The sequence below is a fragment of the Toxotes jaculatrix genome, chromosome 14 (genome assembly GCF_017976425.1).
Source record: "Toxotes jaculatrix isolate fToxJac2 chromosome 14, fToxJac2.pri, whole genome shotgun sequence".
In the NCBI taxonomy this organism is placed as follows: Eukaryota; Metazoa; Chordata; class Actinopteri; family Toxotidae; genus Toxotes; species Toxotes jaculatrix.
In genome coordinates this window covers 22,939,878-22,957,291 of record NC_054407.1, presented here as the reverse complement: position 1 = coordinate 22,957,291, position 17,414 = coordinate 22,939,878, and the positions used below count along the sequence as shown (strand labels likewise).

At 42.3% G+C, this 17,414-nt stretch overlaps 1 protein-coding gene across 5 annotated transcripts in view; it reads left to right on the top strand.

The window, feature by feature from the left end:
- Positions 1-3,080: 3,080 nt before the first annotated feature.
- The window catches only part of LOC121192624 (partitioning defective 3 homolog), a 217,153-nt gene continuing 202,819 nt past the window's right edge, over positions 3,081-17,414 (top strand). For all 5 annotated transcript variants that reach the window (XM_041054373.1, XM_041054376.1, XM_041054375.1 and 2 more), the window contains exon 1: positions 3,081-3,439. In XM_041054373.1, the coding sequence (XP_040910307.1) occupies positions 3,320-3,439 (120 nt within the window). In that variant the 5' untranslated portion in view covers positions 3,081-3,319. The remainder of the gene's footprint in view (positions 3,440-17,414) is intronic.

Sequence of the window (17,414 nt, the reverse complement as noted above, 5' to 3'; positions counted from 1 at the left end):
CCCGCTGAATTCCTTTATTTAGATCTGACTCTGGCTGACCCCAGAACCACCATCTGTCCTCCTGCGTGCCAAGAGAGGTCGTACTGCTGAAACATGGCCCCTGCTGTTATCAAAGAGCACTGCTCTACATGACCAAGTCCCTCCCTTAATCTCTAACAGAGTGAGAGTAAAGCACTTCATTCAGCAATAACCAGAAGTGGATAAGGTGTGTTTGCAGTTCTGTGTTTATGCATCATGCAAGAGTATAAAACTGTATGTATATGTGTCAGTTCACATTTTGAAATCACCACACTGGAAAAAAGATAAGAGTCCAAAAAAGTAATAAAGAATAACTTGAAATGTCTAAGTTTTCATAGGTTCCCATTTCCCCTTTTTTTTGCTGCCATTTGTATTTCATGCATCATTTTTTCTTTTGGAATCTGAACATATTTCATTCTTATTGCATGTTCTCATTTAGTATAATCATTTCTTGTAGTATTCCTATTTCCACTCTTTCTGTCTTTTACTATTTGATGGTTATGTTTTAATTTGCCAACATAATATTTCTGTTGCCCATTATTTTGTAAAACTCCACACAATAAATATAAATAATGGAGCTGTATTACATCAGTTATTCTGGCCTGTGACCCCCTCGTCCCACTGCTCCCCCTCAGCACCTTCCTCCTCCTCCTCCCTCTTCTTCCATCTCCTTGGCCCGTCCTGTGGTCAGAGCATGGAGCCTCCAGATGGTCGAGCACCAGCAGCAGAAGGGGGACCCTCGGGGGGCACAAAGGCCTGACAGCAGGGAACCACACATGACCTGAGCCAGACAGCTCTTTAGCACAAAATTAGCCTGGGATGAACGCATAACACAATTACATGCTGTTAATACCATCAAAGGGGTATTTGGGCGTCCGTTGTGGCCTTAACGGCTTAACTGGCCTCATCTGTAAATGTCACAGTCCTTTCAGACAATAGTGAGGTTTAACATTTTTCAGGGGTGAAGCTGCTGTTTTTTCCCTTGTCTTTTTCTCCCAGAATTATTGTGTACATAAAATCATAAAATTGATGTACTGGGTCAACTTATGGCAAAGATTTCACTGCTGTATCTCTTGTAATATGATTTCCCAGATCAAAATATCAGCATCCAAATGTCTGCACTGCATTTTAGCAACTCAGATCACGTAGGAGGCTGCAGATAATGTGTCTTAGGCTATAATGAGGGATTGCAGGCTGGTGTTCCTTGGGTTTCCTGGCTCAGATTTCCAATGTGATTGTAGAGTCAGAGGTGCCTGACACAACCAAAACACATCTGAACTGAATCTCCTCTGCTCTGCTGTTTTAAATGTCCCTGCTGATGTGTTTTGTGATTTGTATTTGATTTGGTCAGCCCTAGCTGGATCTGTTATTTATACCGTGCTGATATTTCAGTGTTCAGAAAACAAAGGGGAGCTCTAGTTGGGATCTTATTCTGGAGAATAAATAAAGGCAACATATAATAGATATTATTACATAAACACAGCATGAATCAACTATTTATGATTAAACTGAAAATGAAATGGTGCTAAATCAAATATGGTCTACTCTGAGAGGTTAGGCCAAATGAGTTTTCAAAAGCAAGTTCCAATCATAAGAGAAACCGTTCACTGTGTACCACAAGAGGTCACTGCTCATTCAAATATGATGCTTTGTCACACAGGTGGATCTTTATATTTACAGGTCAGTTAATTAGCTTGTGCTCTGAGTAAATGTAGAGTGAGTGTTTTATGGCTCATGAAACCAGTGCTGAAAGACTTTCAGACAGCTCTCCTGATGTTGCTCAGCGGATTTGTCAGTTTCTTAACTTTTAACACGTTAACATCTTCTCTGTAACATTGCATCTACCTTTGGACTCCCTATGGACTTCGTTACCAGTTTCACTGATAAGCCAATATCCATCTTCTTTGTGGTATATTTTTTTATTTTTATATGAATGAAAATGTGGTTTACTGCATTTTACAAAGTGGCTTCCTGGCTCTTATGAAGTGCCGTTCACTGGACTTTCTATCTTTTTAAAAATGGAAGCAAAAGTAGTGACTCCATAAGTGTGATAATGATGTAAGATAAGATGTAAGAGGTTGACTAACAGTTTGAAAAGTGACTCTGCTCTAATGTGTCCCTCAAGAGGTTGACTAACAGTTTGAAAAGTGACTCTGCTCTAATGTGTCCCTCATATTAGTGGATCTGAATAATGTTTTATTTGGTGGGACTTCAGGGGGTACGTTTCTCATCTTGGAGTGAAACATTTAATAAATTGTGTCTCTGGGGGACCTTGAATTAAATTCTAGTCTGTCCCTTTAGGAAATAAAAACAAAAGAGACATAAGCCACTGCTGACAGCTGTGAAGGCTGTGGTTGGTGGCCTGCGAGTTTTCTGGCTGTGTTAAGAGTTAAAACAGAAGCAATAAAGTACAATCTTAAGTCATATTTGTCTTGTTCGGTTTCAAACCCAGGTCCGATGACTGACAGAAACAGGAAAGAAGCAGGTACATCTGAAGACCTGAGGCGAGTGTAGAAATAAAAATATATATCAGTGCTTAGGAAAATGTAGGCCTGTTGATTATATTATTTTCTTTCCTGTGAGTGCAGCAGTGATTCCCTGCACGCCATACATTTCCCGTCCTCACCACAGCGGGGGGACACACTGCAACTGTGGCTTTCCCTGCTCCCCTGATGCCTTCATGAACCGCTCGTAAACTCCACCTTCAAAAGTTAGAAGTCCCGGGTGCGATTTCCCAGCATTCTCCCCTTAGTTAAAAAAAAAGTGTATCCACTAAGTTACTTATCATAACGATATATCTTGCGCTGATGTTCGACGTGCACTACTTTCAGTTTTTATATGCCAGTGATGAATTAGTCCAAGTTAAAACACATTTTGATTTCTGGTCATCGCAGGGGCAAAAAATCACCTTCTTACATTTGAAAACATTTACGACCCTTCTTGCCCTTTGTCGTAGCCACAGTCGCAATTGTTGATTCCGACATCCCAACAGCACCTGAACGCAACACATGACCGAGCATTAGCTCAGCAGAGAGAGAGAGAGGGATTGGGATCGAGGGAGGGAAGGAAGGAGAGAGAGAAGCTAAACAGGTGGTCTGAAAACACACAGAAAACAATGCCGTCCGGCGGGGAGAAGCGGAAAGACCTTTAGTCCTCGCTTCTGTAAAGGAATACCGGAGCAGCCGCGGAGCAGGACAAACAAAAACCCATGCTCCTTTTTTATTTCCACACGGATCTCTCCTCCTCCTCCTCCTCTCCTCGGTTTGACTCCGAATCTGGGCAAGATCTCGGATACTAAACCATGAAAGTCACGGTGTGTTTTGGCAGGACCCGGGTGGTGGTGCCGTGCGGGGATGGAAATATCAAAGTGCACACACTCATCCAGCAGGCTGTCATGAGATATAAGAAGGCTATCGCCAAGGTAAGCGGCGGCTACTTTGCTTCCTTGCGGCTTTTGTTATCCTGGAAACAATGTTGCGACGTCCCGGGGGCTGTGCGGGCGCTCTCAATATGGCGCAAACTTAAAACAAATGCAAAGTGGAGGGAGAGGGGTGCCCGTTTCTGCTCTCTCACACTCGTTTCGCACAGTTTTCGGAGCTTTTTGAGTGCACGAAGGCTGCATGTGCGTATTATTCGCCGTGTTGTTGCTGCTTTCAAAGAAAGGCGCACCGCCATTGTGGTTCTTGTGTTTGTAAACCCACAGAACTTCCACTGGGGTTCTAATAGTGGCACCGAACCGAGCGGCGTGTGGTTTAATGCAGCTTAAAAGCACAAAACACGAGTTTCTAACACGTTTGCTTACAAACACGCGTGTAGACCGAGTAACCCAGTTGTGAGACCTCAGTTCAAGCCTCTGAAAGTTGCCAGCAGAGATTAGCCTGCTAGCAAGTTAGCCAGTAGGCTGCAGAAGTAGGACTGCAGGCTCAGGCGTTGAGGCTTCAGTGCAGATCAGTTTAATTCGTAACAGAAAGTCCTATGAGCTTAGTCTGTGCTCTGTTTTAATTTGTCTGTTAAGAAAAAAAAAAAACATCCAAAGTTCCTCTTTGTTCAGCTGTTAATGAGCTCATCACAGTGGCCTGGAAGGTCCAAGTAAAGACAGATGCTTTCGGAGACGAAGAGGAGCAAGAACACGTAATTTAAACAAACAAAAAAAAAAAAATAAATAAATAAAGTTCTGTAGCACTACCGTTTTTTGGACTAAAGGCAGAATTAGCAGAGAAGAAGCCGCCTTCAGCTGCCGGGCAGCCTGAGCAGGCACCAGGCCCTGTAGCACAGGGAGGGAAACTGGGGTGCCAAACTGCAGCTGGCTGGTGGAGGCATGGACCTGGCACATAAATCTCTCTCGAGATAAAAGTGAAGCTAAGAAAACTTGTTGCATGATGTTGGGGTAGCAGCAGATAACCTTTGAACTATAGCTGGATGCTTTATGTGCAAGTTTCTGTGGTTAAATCTGATAAGGTGAGACTCGGGGTACACAAGCATTATACAAATTTTCTTTTATCTGTATCTACAATCCTTGAAATGATGTTTATTCCACCAAAATCCAATACAATCAACCAATTTTTAGCATCAACATCATTATAACTTTTCCAAATCAACTGTTTGTGTAAAAGTCTAAATTTGGCTCACAGTCACTCTGCTGTAATCAGAGCTTATATAATTCATCTCCACATTTGGGATTCAGACTACTTTCTAATTGGAAACTTTAATGTGTGTCAGTAATAGATTCACAGTGTTCAATTCATTTTATTTATTGTTCAGCCTTCATTTGAAGTACAAATATGTTAAAGCAGCCCCTCAGGTTTCATCAATGTTTAATGCCTTGCCTCTCCATGTGCTAACTTTAAGGCAGTCTCTTTTTATTCTAAGGATAGTGACCTAGAAGTCATACTGTATCCTCCTCCTGTGCTGAATAATTCAGTGTGAGCAGGCAGAAGAGTGCAGGAGAACATCTCTGCGTAGTTGAGAAGTTGAGCAGGTATAAAGAGCTGATAACATCTGAACTACTTTCTCTTCCTTTCTTGTGTAGGGACGATACCTTGAAAGCAATGAATGTGGGTCGTAGTGCATTATTCGAAATGTCCAGCAACACCACAAGCTTCCTGTAAAACAGACTGTGATAGGTAGTCTAACAGATTGCATGATCCTGTGTTTTGGAGATAATGCTGCCCAAGATGATCACTGCTGTATTCATAGCAGAATGAGGAGTCGCACATCATGTCTGTCCACTTTACTGTGACTGGAGTTACGCAGAGATTTTCACGGTCACTTTCCATTTGGGGATTGAGATTCAAACATGCTGCAGGGCCAAGGAACATGCAAGAAAAATATATCTTTAAATATTCATAGAAAAATAACGCATCTTCCAGCTGTAGACAAGTGGCGCTCGCTTTTTTACACAAACCCTCAGAAAATCAAAGAGAGAGACTCCACCCTCTGTCGACCAGCTCTACACAGGGTTTTGGAAGTAGACTCCTTGCTGTTATGAGCTGAAATCATAATCATAGAAGCTCAGATATTTGTAGTAACTGCTTTTGAGGTTATTATCAGAATTTAGGAAACCCGACTTCGGAGGGTGAACTGTGCCCGTGTGCTGGAAGTGAGGCTACGCATTCTTGTTCTGTTTTCTTTCAAGCTTTGATCTAAATTTAAAAAAAGAAACCCAGAGCTCCTGATGATCCTCACGCACAACAAAACATACTGGCTCAACATACAACACCCTTGTCTTTTGATCACCTCACAGCCAGCCCACATTTCATCCGACCAAGGCTGGGCATTTTCATGTCTAATGTCTGAGGAAGTCTTTTGGTCACGGATGTTGTGTTGAAGATCACAGCTTTTCTTTTTTTTTTTTTTTTTGGGTCAGCCCGTCTTAATAGGAACACCCAAAATTAGTTTGGGTGTTTTCTCCTGCTTCAGTGTTTGTATGAACCTTGTTGTAACTTCCCCTGTCATTAGAGAGGAATGCTTCCTGCTGAACAGAAAAAGCAGTCCACTTCTGAGGGCCTTAAGCCACCTCATAACCGTGGAATTAGAAAGATGAGGACACTTGGATGAGTGTTCAGATGCAGCTTGTACAATGCTCTCATACAGAAATCTGACTGGACTTGGGAGAGGGAACGTCTTCAGAAGAAAAACAGTGTCAGATTATCCTCCCTTGCTCTTTTTCCTTCCACAGATCATGGGGTAGATTCTCACTAATGTTCACCCATTTGCCAGAGTGTGGCAGGAGTTTAAAATGACACCCTCCACTGGAAAACTGTCTGGTGGTTTAATGCTTCAAACCCTCAAGTGACGTTAGTGCTGGCATGTCAGAGGAATCATGAGTTTTGCCTCGTTTTGACTGTTCCTAATACTCAAACACCTCCAGGGGAGAGATCAGGTGTCAGGACTGTTGTGTCCATGCAGCTTGCAGCACATTTCCATTCACAGTTTCACACTGCTGGAGTTTCCTCTGGAGGAGTCTGGGCCATTGTGTACATCCTTGACCATTGAAGCAGACAGATTTAACATGGCTTTGACCTCTAGCAGGCAACAGTAGCAGGTGTCTGCTGTTCTGTCTGGTTAAGTAAGTGGTTTTCTTGAGCTTTGTGTGGTTTCAAAATAGTGCTGTGGTGTTTTTATTGACTTCAGATGTGGGTACTGATACTGAAACGCAACTGAAGATCGTTTCTTCACTGATTTAATCTGTAGTTTTTCATCTGTTTTTTTCTGACCACCAGACTGAAATTCAAAAATATTCAGTATCATATAACAAAGAAAAGCATTTAGTTGTCACATTTTAGTAGCTTCAAATCACAGTTACATGATTTACAGAAAAACAGTTATTGGTCTAATCATGTCAGGCCTAAGACAAAAGCTGACTTTTCAAGATAATGAGATTCTCATCAAGATTTTTTTCAAATTCTTCCTCCGGTTTATGGGGGTGAGTTACTGAGGAAACTAAAACCATTCAATTCTTTTTGAGTAATGTTAGTGTCATGTATAAATATTTAACAGAAAACAGTCAAAGGAAAGTGTGTTTAGATCGCGTATCAAAGTTGGAATGTCACAGGTTGAATAACAGTCTCCAGAGACGGCCCCTGTGATGATTTCCTCGCTCAGAAAATCATCACATTCGAGCAGTGCTGTAACTGACCAGCTCTGACCCGTCAGTCTGTTTTGAATCATGCTCTGATGTCATCTCTATGTTTGCTCAAGATATTAGACAATTAATTAGACAAATGGGTGTTTTTCATTAGCGTGCAGCAGCCTTTGACAGGCAGACAGGGCCTAGACGTACGCATTCCCTCACAGTGTGAGAGTTAACTGCTGGTTTTACGGCCATTCTCCAACGGATTAACATGTTCGCCACCGGAAACGTGCCACATCTTCAAAGACAAAGCTCCAACTTTTGAAGTTGGCCTCATTCTGTTCAAAAGGACAACATAATTGCATGTATGAAGGGGACTTTAAACTCAATACGATAATGACGAAGGATCATGGAACGGTAGCGTGTCGTGTAGTGTTGTGCAGTGTGTAGTGTCGTGTAGTGTCAGTACAGTGTTCACACTGACAGCATCAGAGTCATGTTCACACTGGATTTGATTGTCTGAGTCCAAACCTGAATTTGTCCACCCAGTCTCAGACCTCATCAGTCTACTTACATTGTTCTGATCTGGGGTTTGTGTGAAGTGCAGCTGTTTACCATAGTTGCCAGGAAACAATAGTGGCGCACATTTTCACATGTGCAGTGAACGGTGTGTGGGTGGGTGGAGCCCTGAGCAGCACTGTACAGTGAAGCAATTTTTACTGGTTGGAAAGAAATTAAAGAAAAAGCATTTTACTCTCTACTACATCAGTGAAGCCTTTTCTCTCTCATGGTGTCTCACCAACAATGCAAGAATGGCACTAGTGATGTTATTAATAGGGGATTTCCAAAGCACATACCTGGTTTCACATGGTTGTTCCATTATGTCATCCAAACACTAGTTGTACTATTCTGTGCGTGGGGGTGTGTTCATACCAAACATATTTGGAACACTTTATTTTAGAGCAGTATTGTGTAAGTTTATGTAGATGGAAGTGATCTCAGTGAAGCTTCCTGAAGTTTGTAATCATCACGTGCAGCTGCAGGAGAAACAATCCCAAAACTCAAGGTTGTACTGGCACAGAGAGATCTTATATCCTTCATCTCCCCTGGCATAACAAAATTAATCAAGAGATAATCAGTCAGAGATCATTTTGGACTGTTTTCTTGTTATTTCTCATTGTAATTAGGCCCAAAGAAATCTTAAGTGTGATTATATCATCAGTGTAGGTGCAGTAGATCTACCTCACGTCGGGTCATAAGCCCGAATAATTTTACAGTTCATCTGTTTGATCCGCATGTCACCAGGCTGTACCAGCCAGGGGTTCCTGCTTCCAAAATGGGCACAGTGCGGGATTAAAAGCTTCACTGATGATCCCCGGGCCGCTGACTTTGCCCTTGACCAGACTACTGTGAAAAATGTCCTAAAACATGACCTAGCACAGCATTTCATTTCCTAAAGGAGTCAGTTAAAGACACACTGGAATAAACAGAAGAAAATTAGCCAAATGAGGCTTCCAGTGAGAAAGCTGTGAGGGCACAGTGGTTGTGACACTTCATATATACTTATAAAACAGGTACATGCTGCCTCAAATACTCACATTTGTCTTATAAAATTACAGACATTACATATAAGTCTTTGAGCAGCAGGAAAGATGACTGCAGTCAGCATCTGTGAAGTATATAATCTTTTTTCCTGAGGACATGAGACATTCTACACGATTGTTTTTTTACTTTTTGCCACTTGATGACGCTTGCATTACCGCCTTTCCCACACTGCTTCTTTGCTGCGCTGTGCATTTTGCATGACTGAATTTTTTTTTTCAGTTACGGCTCAATAATGCCGCTTCACCGTGAGGAAGTTACACAAGTGAGCTGTCATCCAGTGTTTGACATGTTGATGTTGATGTGATAATAAAATATTGCCACTTTAGTCATTTGCCAGCAGAGTTTTCCCAGGAGGGGAGTGAACATGGCACAGAATCGTTAGCAGAGCGGAGCAGCTGATGTGAAGTAGGAGCCCGTAAACTGCTGACTCCAGAGATCTCAGATGGTGGGAAGACCGGTGCTCTCCTTTTTGAAGTTCATTTACATTTCAGAAGTTAAGCTCATGCTGTTAGTCAGAACTGTTTACAGTAAGAGCAGCAGCCGAATAGGATGAAATTCAAAACAAAGCATGAACCACCCGACAGAAGATTTAGCAGTATTTCTGCAAACTTAGAATGCTGTTTCATGGGGCATTTTATATATGTGATATTCTCCTGCAGGTGAATGAATGTAAGAACCTGCCAAACAGGGTTTAGACAGCGTAAATTTTGTTCTTAACATGTCAGAGCTGCAGACGCGTCTGTTGTAAGTCACAGAAATGAGGAGTTGAGACTTGACTTTCTTTAAGCAGTCAGTATGCTTCAGACAAACTTCCCAGTGTTTCAGGGATAACATCTCACTGATTTGAGACTTGCTTTGACTTTTAGTTCAAACAATAAAAACAGCCCCGGTTATTAGCTGTATATAAAGACACTACAGTCCATGCGTTGATGCTGACATATGTGTTGTGGGGAATCAGGCTCATCCCAAACTGTCCACACAGATGCTTCTGTAAATGATCCCTTCATAGAAAAAGAGCTCCAGAGACGAAACTGTGAATGTTTTCTTTAATGTGACACGTTGCAAACTGAACTCTCGACCGCGATGGTGGAAGGACTGAGTTAATGAGAGTTCAGATCATAATACTTAATGATACAGAGAGCTTAAGTGGTTTACAGAGTGCTATGAAAACAGATTACTTGAACCCTGGCGTGGGTCCAGCGGACTGAACATTGGCACCCCAGCCATGTGCACCAAAGCCGGCTACATATGGGGCTGGATGCCCCAGCAGGCCTTAAAGACAAAGTAGGCCAGAGACTGACCGACAGCAGCATATTTCTGGATGATAGATGCTTCAAAATTATCACCAGCTCTTGAAGTTCTTTTGATGAGCGCCTGCATCACAGGGTGGTGTTTTGAGGTCAAGTCTGCCCCCCCCCCCTCCTTTTGGTTTCACTGTGAACTCTCTTCCATAAACAGAGGAAGCTCCTGAATGTAAACTGGTGCAGGGAAAAAGGATCAGGAAGCTTATAAAAAAGTTTGATGAAATCTGCACTGCTCTGATATTTTATGTCCATCTTTGTCGACGGGGGACTTTCAGCTGGACAGCACAGTTTATTTATGAAGGAGATTCTTAGCGTGTCTTCACAGAAGGGTGTTTGTGGAAAACCAGGGTGTGATGCTGAGGGAGCCCGTGTTTCAGGGAGAATACAGTCATTGTAGACGCCAACCACAAGCGTGAGTTTAAGATGATTTGGCCTCAAGAAAACTGAATGACTTGGGTTTTAAATGTGAGTCTTGTTGAAGCAGGGCTGCAGTATTTTGCATATAACGATAAACTGTGTTCACCATTTGAAACATGTGACACCATGAAACATCTGGCAAGAAATAAAAACTCACCGGTCAATTTTATTTAAGTTATTAGCAATTTGAGTGATTGCTTACAGAACAGTGTCATTACTTGTGTTGAGAACAGTGCGTAGTATTCATCTTTGTGCTTTTTTTTCTTTGTGAAACTCTGTTCAAGTCAGCTCAGGTTGAATTTACTCAGGAGTTTTGTGGTTTGAGCAACCGTAACATTTAAATAGTCTTAACTGATAGTTATACTAAGCTGGCCAAGCATAACTGGGTAGTCATCAGCTTTCTCCCATAATAAACATGGAGGTTACAAAGCCCCAGACGCCGTCTCTAGGAGCAGAAAGGAACAATGTTCTCTTTGGGCTCTTAATCTCCTGGTCGTTTTGCGTCAGGAGCTCGATCATGGAAAAGCTTTTACCTTTAATTTGCCTTTTCTAGTTTACGATAAAAGAAAAATCCACTGTCTCACACTCTGTCATGCTGAACCACGTTGACTTTGCCTAGTGTTACTATAAAAAGATGCCAGGCCGCCTTTACAGTCACATCTGTCTGGAAATACTCAGCACTCATATCCTTTGCTCAATTATGTGGCTGCAACCAGAGATTATTTATATTATTACAAGGCTGAATATGTTTTATTTCAGTTAATCAGTTGTTCTGTGAAAGGCCATTGCCGTTTTCTAGAGCCCAAATCACATCTTCAGTTGAGACTCAACAGTCTGTTGAGTCTGAGCCAATCAGCGACTGCCCTGCTGCATCTGCCCTCCCCCTATCTGCTCACCGATTGCCGATTTGCTTTAGAGTATCAGCTAAATGTAAAATGAATGTGCGCTTGTTTTCAGCAGGCAGACTGGCCTTGTTCGCAGGCCTGAGTGTCCCTTGTCCACCCAGTGGACAGACACTGACTGAAATGTCAAGGACTCGCTGTGTGTGGAGCACTGAGCACAGGGAGGGGATTGTCTCTGAGGAATGTCAGGACACTGAACAAACAGCAGCGTAGCTCAGATATACTGTATCCTTCAGTGCAGCCTGATACAGCCTGGAGATTTGATGGAGTCTGAGGACTTCATATTCTTTCCAAACTCTTCCTTTATCTGCAGTGAAAGGAAGAGTTGGCCTAGATCTGTTATTTTTGCTCTTGTTTTGCAGCCTCTTTGTTTAGATGCTGGTTTATTATTTTCTTCCTCTGAAATTCCTGCGAGATTCTTCTTGCCAGAGTCTTAGAGTTTCCTTTCATTTCCCCCCCTCATAACAGAGCCTGTTGTTCTCATCCAGCTGTTAATTACTCGCAGCTAAGCGAGAAGCCTCATGGTTTAGTGATGCAGAGAAACAAAGTGCGGAGCTCAGACCTCCGAGCGTGTTCTCCATGGAAACACAAAAGGCATTCGAAAGGGATGGAGGGCACAGTCCAAATTTTTGAAATGTGGCGATACTCCGAGACCAAGAGCGAGGTTTAGCTTGGACATGGAAAACCACATTCTGCTCGGAGGAATGAAGGGCCTACATTAGCATAACCCAAATGATTTATGAGTGTAGATTAATGATGTCCCTTGAAATTGAATTCAGTACTTAGGCTGATGAGGCTTTGTCTGCTAAATATAGGACAGACCAAGCAAGAGCTCTGCCTTTGACAGATAGATGATTATTGGCCTTCGGGCAGAGCAGAGGCACGAGGGCCTTGAACTTCAGTCTTCGTATGTGTGGCACCCCTGCTCTCTGTCTGCTGGGCTGTTTGGGAACGTCATTTCTGCTCATGACAACACACGGAAGAGGCTGAAGTCCCTGTGTCGTTTATTATTACAGTTTATTGTTTTGTGACACTTCCAGCTGGCTTTCACCCTGTGTTCTGTTCAGTGTGGCACTGTTGAGCGCCTCCCCAACACATATCTCACTCATCCATGCATTGATTTCATCGCTCATATGGATCCGTCCTCACTCCATTTAATAATTTGAGTTTTAAACATGATTTTGAATTATCTATATTTTGCGTGGCCTGTTTTTTTCTCCTTAAACCACTTTGTGTTTGTGGCTAACAGTAGCTGTTTTGTGTGAACCACCTTTTTGCATGAATGTTGGAGCTTTTGTTTTAATATTGAAATGTTGCAGCAGATTTAACATGTTCATATCTGTCCACTGGGTTTAAGTGACAGGCAGACTCCCCCTCGTTTCCGATATATGAAAGAAAGGCTTTGATTCATAGCTGCCTTCACCATCCCAGGCCTTCATTCTCTCCTGGGTGTGTTTTTGACATGGCTGGTCTGCACTTGTCAGAATGCAGCCTGCACGGTGGGTTAATATTCACTGTTCACATTAAGAGGCTGTGAAGTTATCAGAAGATCAGAGATTTACAGTGCTGAACGTGTTGGGAACCTGATTGGACGGCATTTTGAAGAAAACAGGATTTTATTCATGCACTTTAAAGGGACAGACAGACTAATAATGTACAATATAGTCTATTCATTAAAATTTTAAAGGCGAAAATGGTAGCACATTACAGATTTCTGATCACAGCACTATTTAAAGTAGAGTGAATCACTATTTCAAAGTTGAATTCCTTTCATGAAACTCGAGAGTAGCTTCTTCCAGTTTCTGTCAGATGTAGATACCACTGCATGTGAGGCATTCATGCTACCTGACAGGTAAAACTGCTTCCCGACTGACCAGCTGATGATGCAAGACTTAATGCATCTCCCTCGTGTCCACACTTCATCTGTCAGGAAGTCTGAAACGTGTTTTCTGTTTACCTGTCAGCGCCACCTGTGTGGACTCTGGTATGTTGTAGTTTTGTTTTTGTTTCTACGTCTGTAAACTTCCCTCGCGCCCTTAGCAGCACAACGCAGGCATCACGTTGAGTGACAGGTCCAGACTTCAGAGGAGGATGTAACAACGCCTGCTCTCTTGCATAATGCATCCATTTGTTTGTGTTGCCAAATTTCTGCCTCAGACAGTCAGATGCAATTAAGGCTGTCAGCATGTCTGGTGGAGCGACGCGAGATAAAACAACTACAAACATTAAGTGAATGTGCTGCATGTATATTCCTCTTTGTGTGCAGTGCGGTTTTCTGCTGCACTGGTATCTGGATTTCTGTCCAGACGTTACACAAGAAAATTAGCGAATGCATCAAAAACTACACTGAAATTAATAAATGAACTAAAATGAACACATTTTCTATTGTTGATAACGTGGTTCATTACATTTTTTAGTTTCCCTGATAATTAAACTAGCTGGTTCACATTTAACCAAACCTGGATTACAATGCTGATGCCAGGTGACAAAACTGATAATAGTACTCAGTCCCTCACATTTTTTTTTGATCTGCTTCTGCACTTTGATTTCAAATTAGGATGTTGAACTTTGGATGGGTTTGAAACGACAGTTGCTAATTTTGAGACAGTCCAAGTGAAGCTGGTTGTTGCTAAAGGAGGATGGCTCAGCCCAGATGGGTTAGATTGAGTGGTGTGTCACAGAGAAGAAGAGCGCTTTCCTTTTCCTGTCCTCCATCATTTGTATGCAGGGAGTCTGTGGTGAGTAACTGCACTGGACCTGCTGAAATATCTGTAGCATATTAACTGAACTCTTAACCTCCAGTTTAAATACAGATAAAAACAACTGCTTACCTGGTTCAGCAGCAGAGCAGAAGAGAGCTCGCTTTATTGCCAGCAAACAGAAGTGAGAAACAGAAGTAGTGCAGCGTGTGACCGATGTGCATGCAGAGACTCATGTAGTTTAGAGGAGGAGAGTGTAACCCATGTTATTCTTTTGTAGCTACAGTTTACCGGTGTCCCCTAAACGCCTCACATGCAGACTATCTGTAAGCGCCAGCTAGCCAGCTGCACACAGAGAAGCCTCTAGTCCCAACTGTTATTACAGTGCACACGACTCAGACAGGTGTGTGGACAAAAATTAGTTTATTTGAAAAGGGTGAAATAAGGCGTTCTAATGTAAGATTTGCCTAAGTTAAAACCAAGTGATTTTATTTACTTAGAGCTTAATCTACCTGGGCAGACCGCCCAAGTAGAGTCCATGTATGGGAAACACTGGTGTAAACTCATCGAGCTTTGTTTTGTTCAGACACTCGGCACCAGTGGGGGAATATAAAGATGAAAGAGGCAGCCACAGCTTGGTAAAACCAGAAATAGTGTCAACCAAAACAAAGGGAAGAACAACAGTGCTGCTGTGGTGAAAGACCATCTGAGGAAGTTTGAAGGTTTAGCAGCCATTTAATTAGAACTTTGTCCGGGGGAAAAAACAAGCACATAAACCTATCAGTGTAAAAAAGAAATGAATACAAAAAAGTGAAACACAAAATAAGGAAAGGGATGATGTTTAGGATAAAAGCTAATTATCACACGGTAGGTGCTACGATGGGAAGAGCTCAGGCAGTGAGTTTGTTCTTAGAGCAGAACCTAAAGACAAAACAGGGATTAGATATGTTTGGGTTTTGCTTGCTTCGTGGACTGTCACAGCAGACTGAAGGACATGATAAAAAGGCAAGACGATAGATGACCTCGCGTAACAAATGTGAATTTCAAGATTTGCTCTTGATCTGTCATTTAGAGATCCTTCCCTGCACATGTGTGCTAATTCTCCAACATTACCTGCCTTTGAGCATTGTGGCATACATTAAATGAGAAGTTGAAGGTCGTGGGTGAAGTTGGAGGAAAAAGGGATTTGTGGCATTTGTGTGTGAATGTGTTGCTGCTTGTACAGACATCCTCTTCACTTTGTATAAAAAAAAAAAACACCTTTTGTGATAAACAGTGACGGATTCTGAATGCAACTTGAATGCAACATATCAGCAGTGACAGTTGAGGCAGAAAAGGGGCCTTCGCTGGATAAAAAGCTTACTGTGTGAATGAACTGTGTCAGGTTTGGCCTGGGACTGCTGCTTCTTTTGACATGATCAGACAAGATTTTGTGTGTGTGTGTGTGTGTGTGTGTGCGTGCGCGTGCGTGTGTGTGCAGCTCTTAAGTTTGTGCCCTCTCACACACATGAATTAGGACACCAAACCCAACACGCCTGGCATTTGAAAGAGAGTGCCATTTGTTGGAAACAAGCGCCCCATTTAGACTATCTTGATCCATGTATTGAACTGTGCCCAGAATCTCTGCCCATCTCTCTGCAGCCTGGACCGGTTCACTCTTCTGTTGCATTCATGGCACCTGAAGTGAACGTATATGCGTTGGATAGACGAACAGAGGACTTTCCTGTTTCAATTCTGAGACTTCTCTTTGAAGGAAAGAACAGATGGCTATTCATAAAACCTCCAAACAGTTGTACCCACGTAAAATGAAATTGGCATGACATATAAAAAGCAGGGTGTCAATGACAGTCTGTGAACAAACGTCCGTGCTCTTGGCTTTTCTACTTTGTGATTCAACTGAGCACGTGTGCATCAGTAATGTAGAAAATCTACATAAATGCAGACATGTATATTTAAACCATGACTGCGGGTTTTTCCTGAGTATTTTCGGCTTCCTAAACCTAATTAGTTCTCAACCATAGATGTGGCAGATCAAGAAAAAACTGCTGAGTCTGTTCCGGAACAGCTGTGTAAGTTGTTTGTAAAATGATAAGTGATACGTTACTGCATAAGGACATGTTGTCAGGGTCCTCTCCCCCCGTCAGCTTTCGCTTCATCTACATTTTGCCCTCATGAATGAAATGAATTTGGCTTTGGAAATAGCAGCTGTGCCTTTGGATGTGAATATTATCACTGCATTTAGCTGCTGACCTGTGCAGCTGCGAGTGATTCTGAGCGTAAACGCTACAAGCTTGTGCCACTTGATTTAAATTTAAAGTGACTGCGGCTTCGAAGTCACACGCCCTACTTATTTCCCAATTACATGCCCGCTGCAGTAGCCTGGCCTGCTGTGTCACAACAGGAAAGTCCTCCGGGCGTTCTCAGAGTTGATTCCTGACCATTTCTGGACCTCAAACAAACGCCAGGATGCCGTACTGACCCGTTCATGTAGCTCACAGATGACTGCAGAATACTTTTCATCATAGTCACAGCCACTGAACTAGAGCATTAAAGTCTGTCCTGTTTAACTACCCATCAATCAAAGGCGCTCCAAGGCTTATGACTTATATTATTGTTTTTGTTGGTTATAGTCTTTAGCCATTTGTCTTCTATACATGTTCAGACGTTGTCAAAGGATTTTCAACAGTGAAACCTGGTCCTGAAAATGAGTCGACCAACTCTTTTGCCAATATGCTGCTTCCTTCCCTCTCAGTTTAAAGCTCAGTGTCCGGCGAGGCTTTGTGAAAGCCTGGCATGGAGACAGAGATGCTGCAAATACCTCTATCTTCACCATCCAGACTCGATGGATGGAAAAAGCCTTGCTCCTGCCAAAGATTGTGATGCTTGTGCCTGAGTCCAGCTGGTTCTCCATAAACAGCACATGAATTATAATGCGCTTTTTTTTGCTCGCTTTTTGCTTTGATTTACTCCTGTTTCTTATTTTTAGAGTGGATTATTCATCCATTAGAGACAGACAAAGATAGGCTTGGATCCAGTTTGACATAACTGCTCTGAAAATTAACACGCAGCCGTTTCAGGAATATTTTTGTTGTACACAGGGAGCCACATTTCCAAGTTAGGCACAGCTGAATTATTAATTGATCTTAAAGGGAGGATTGTTTTGCAGACAAGGTTGAAGAAAGAACAAAGAACAGATCTTACCACCATATTTTGCACAGATGTACAAGAAACTGCGAAATGCTCACAGTCAGAGCGAGCATTTACTGGTGACACTGAAAGGGGAAAACGTCCTAATATGTTTCTAGTTGTTTGCTGAAATACAAACTGACATTGTTTTTTTCTATCCATGCTTTTGACTACAAGAAAAAGACATTACAGCTTGCCCTTTATTTGAATT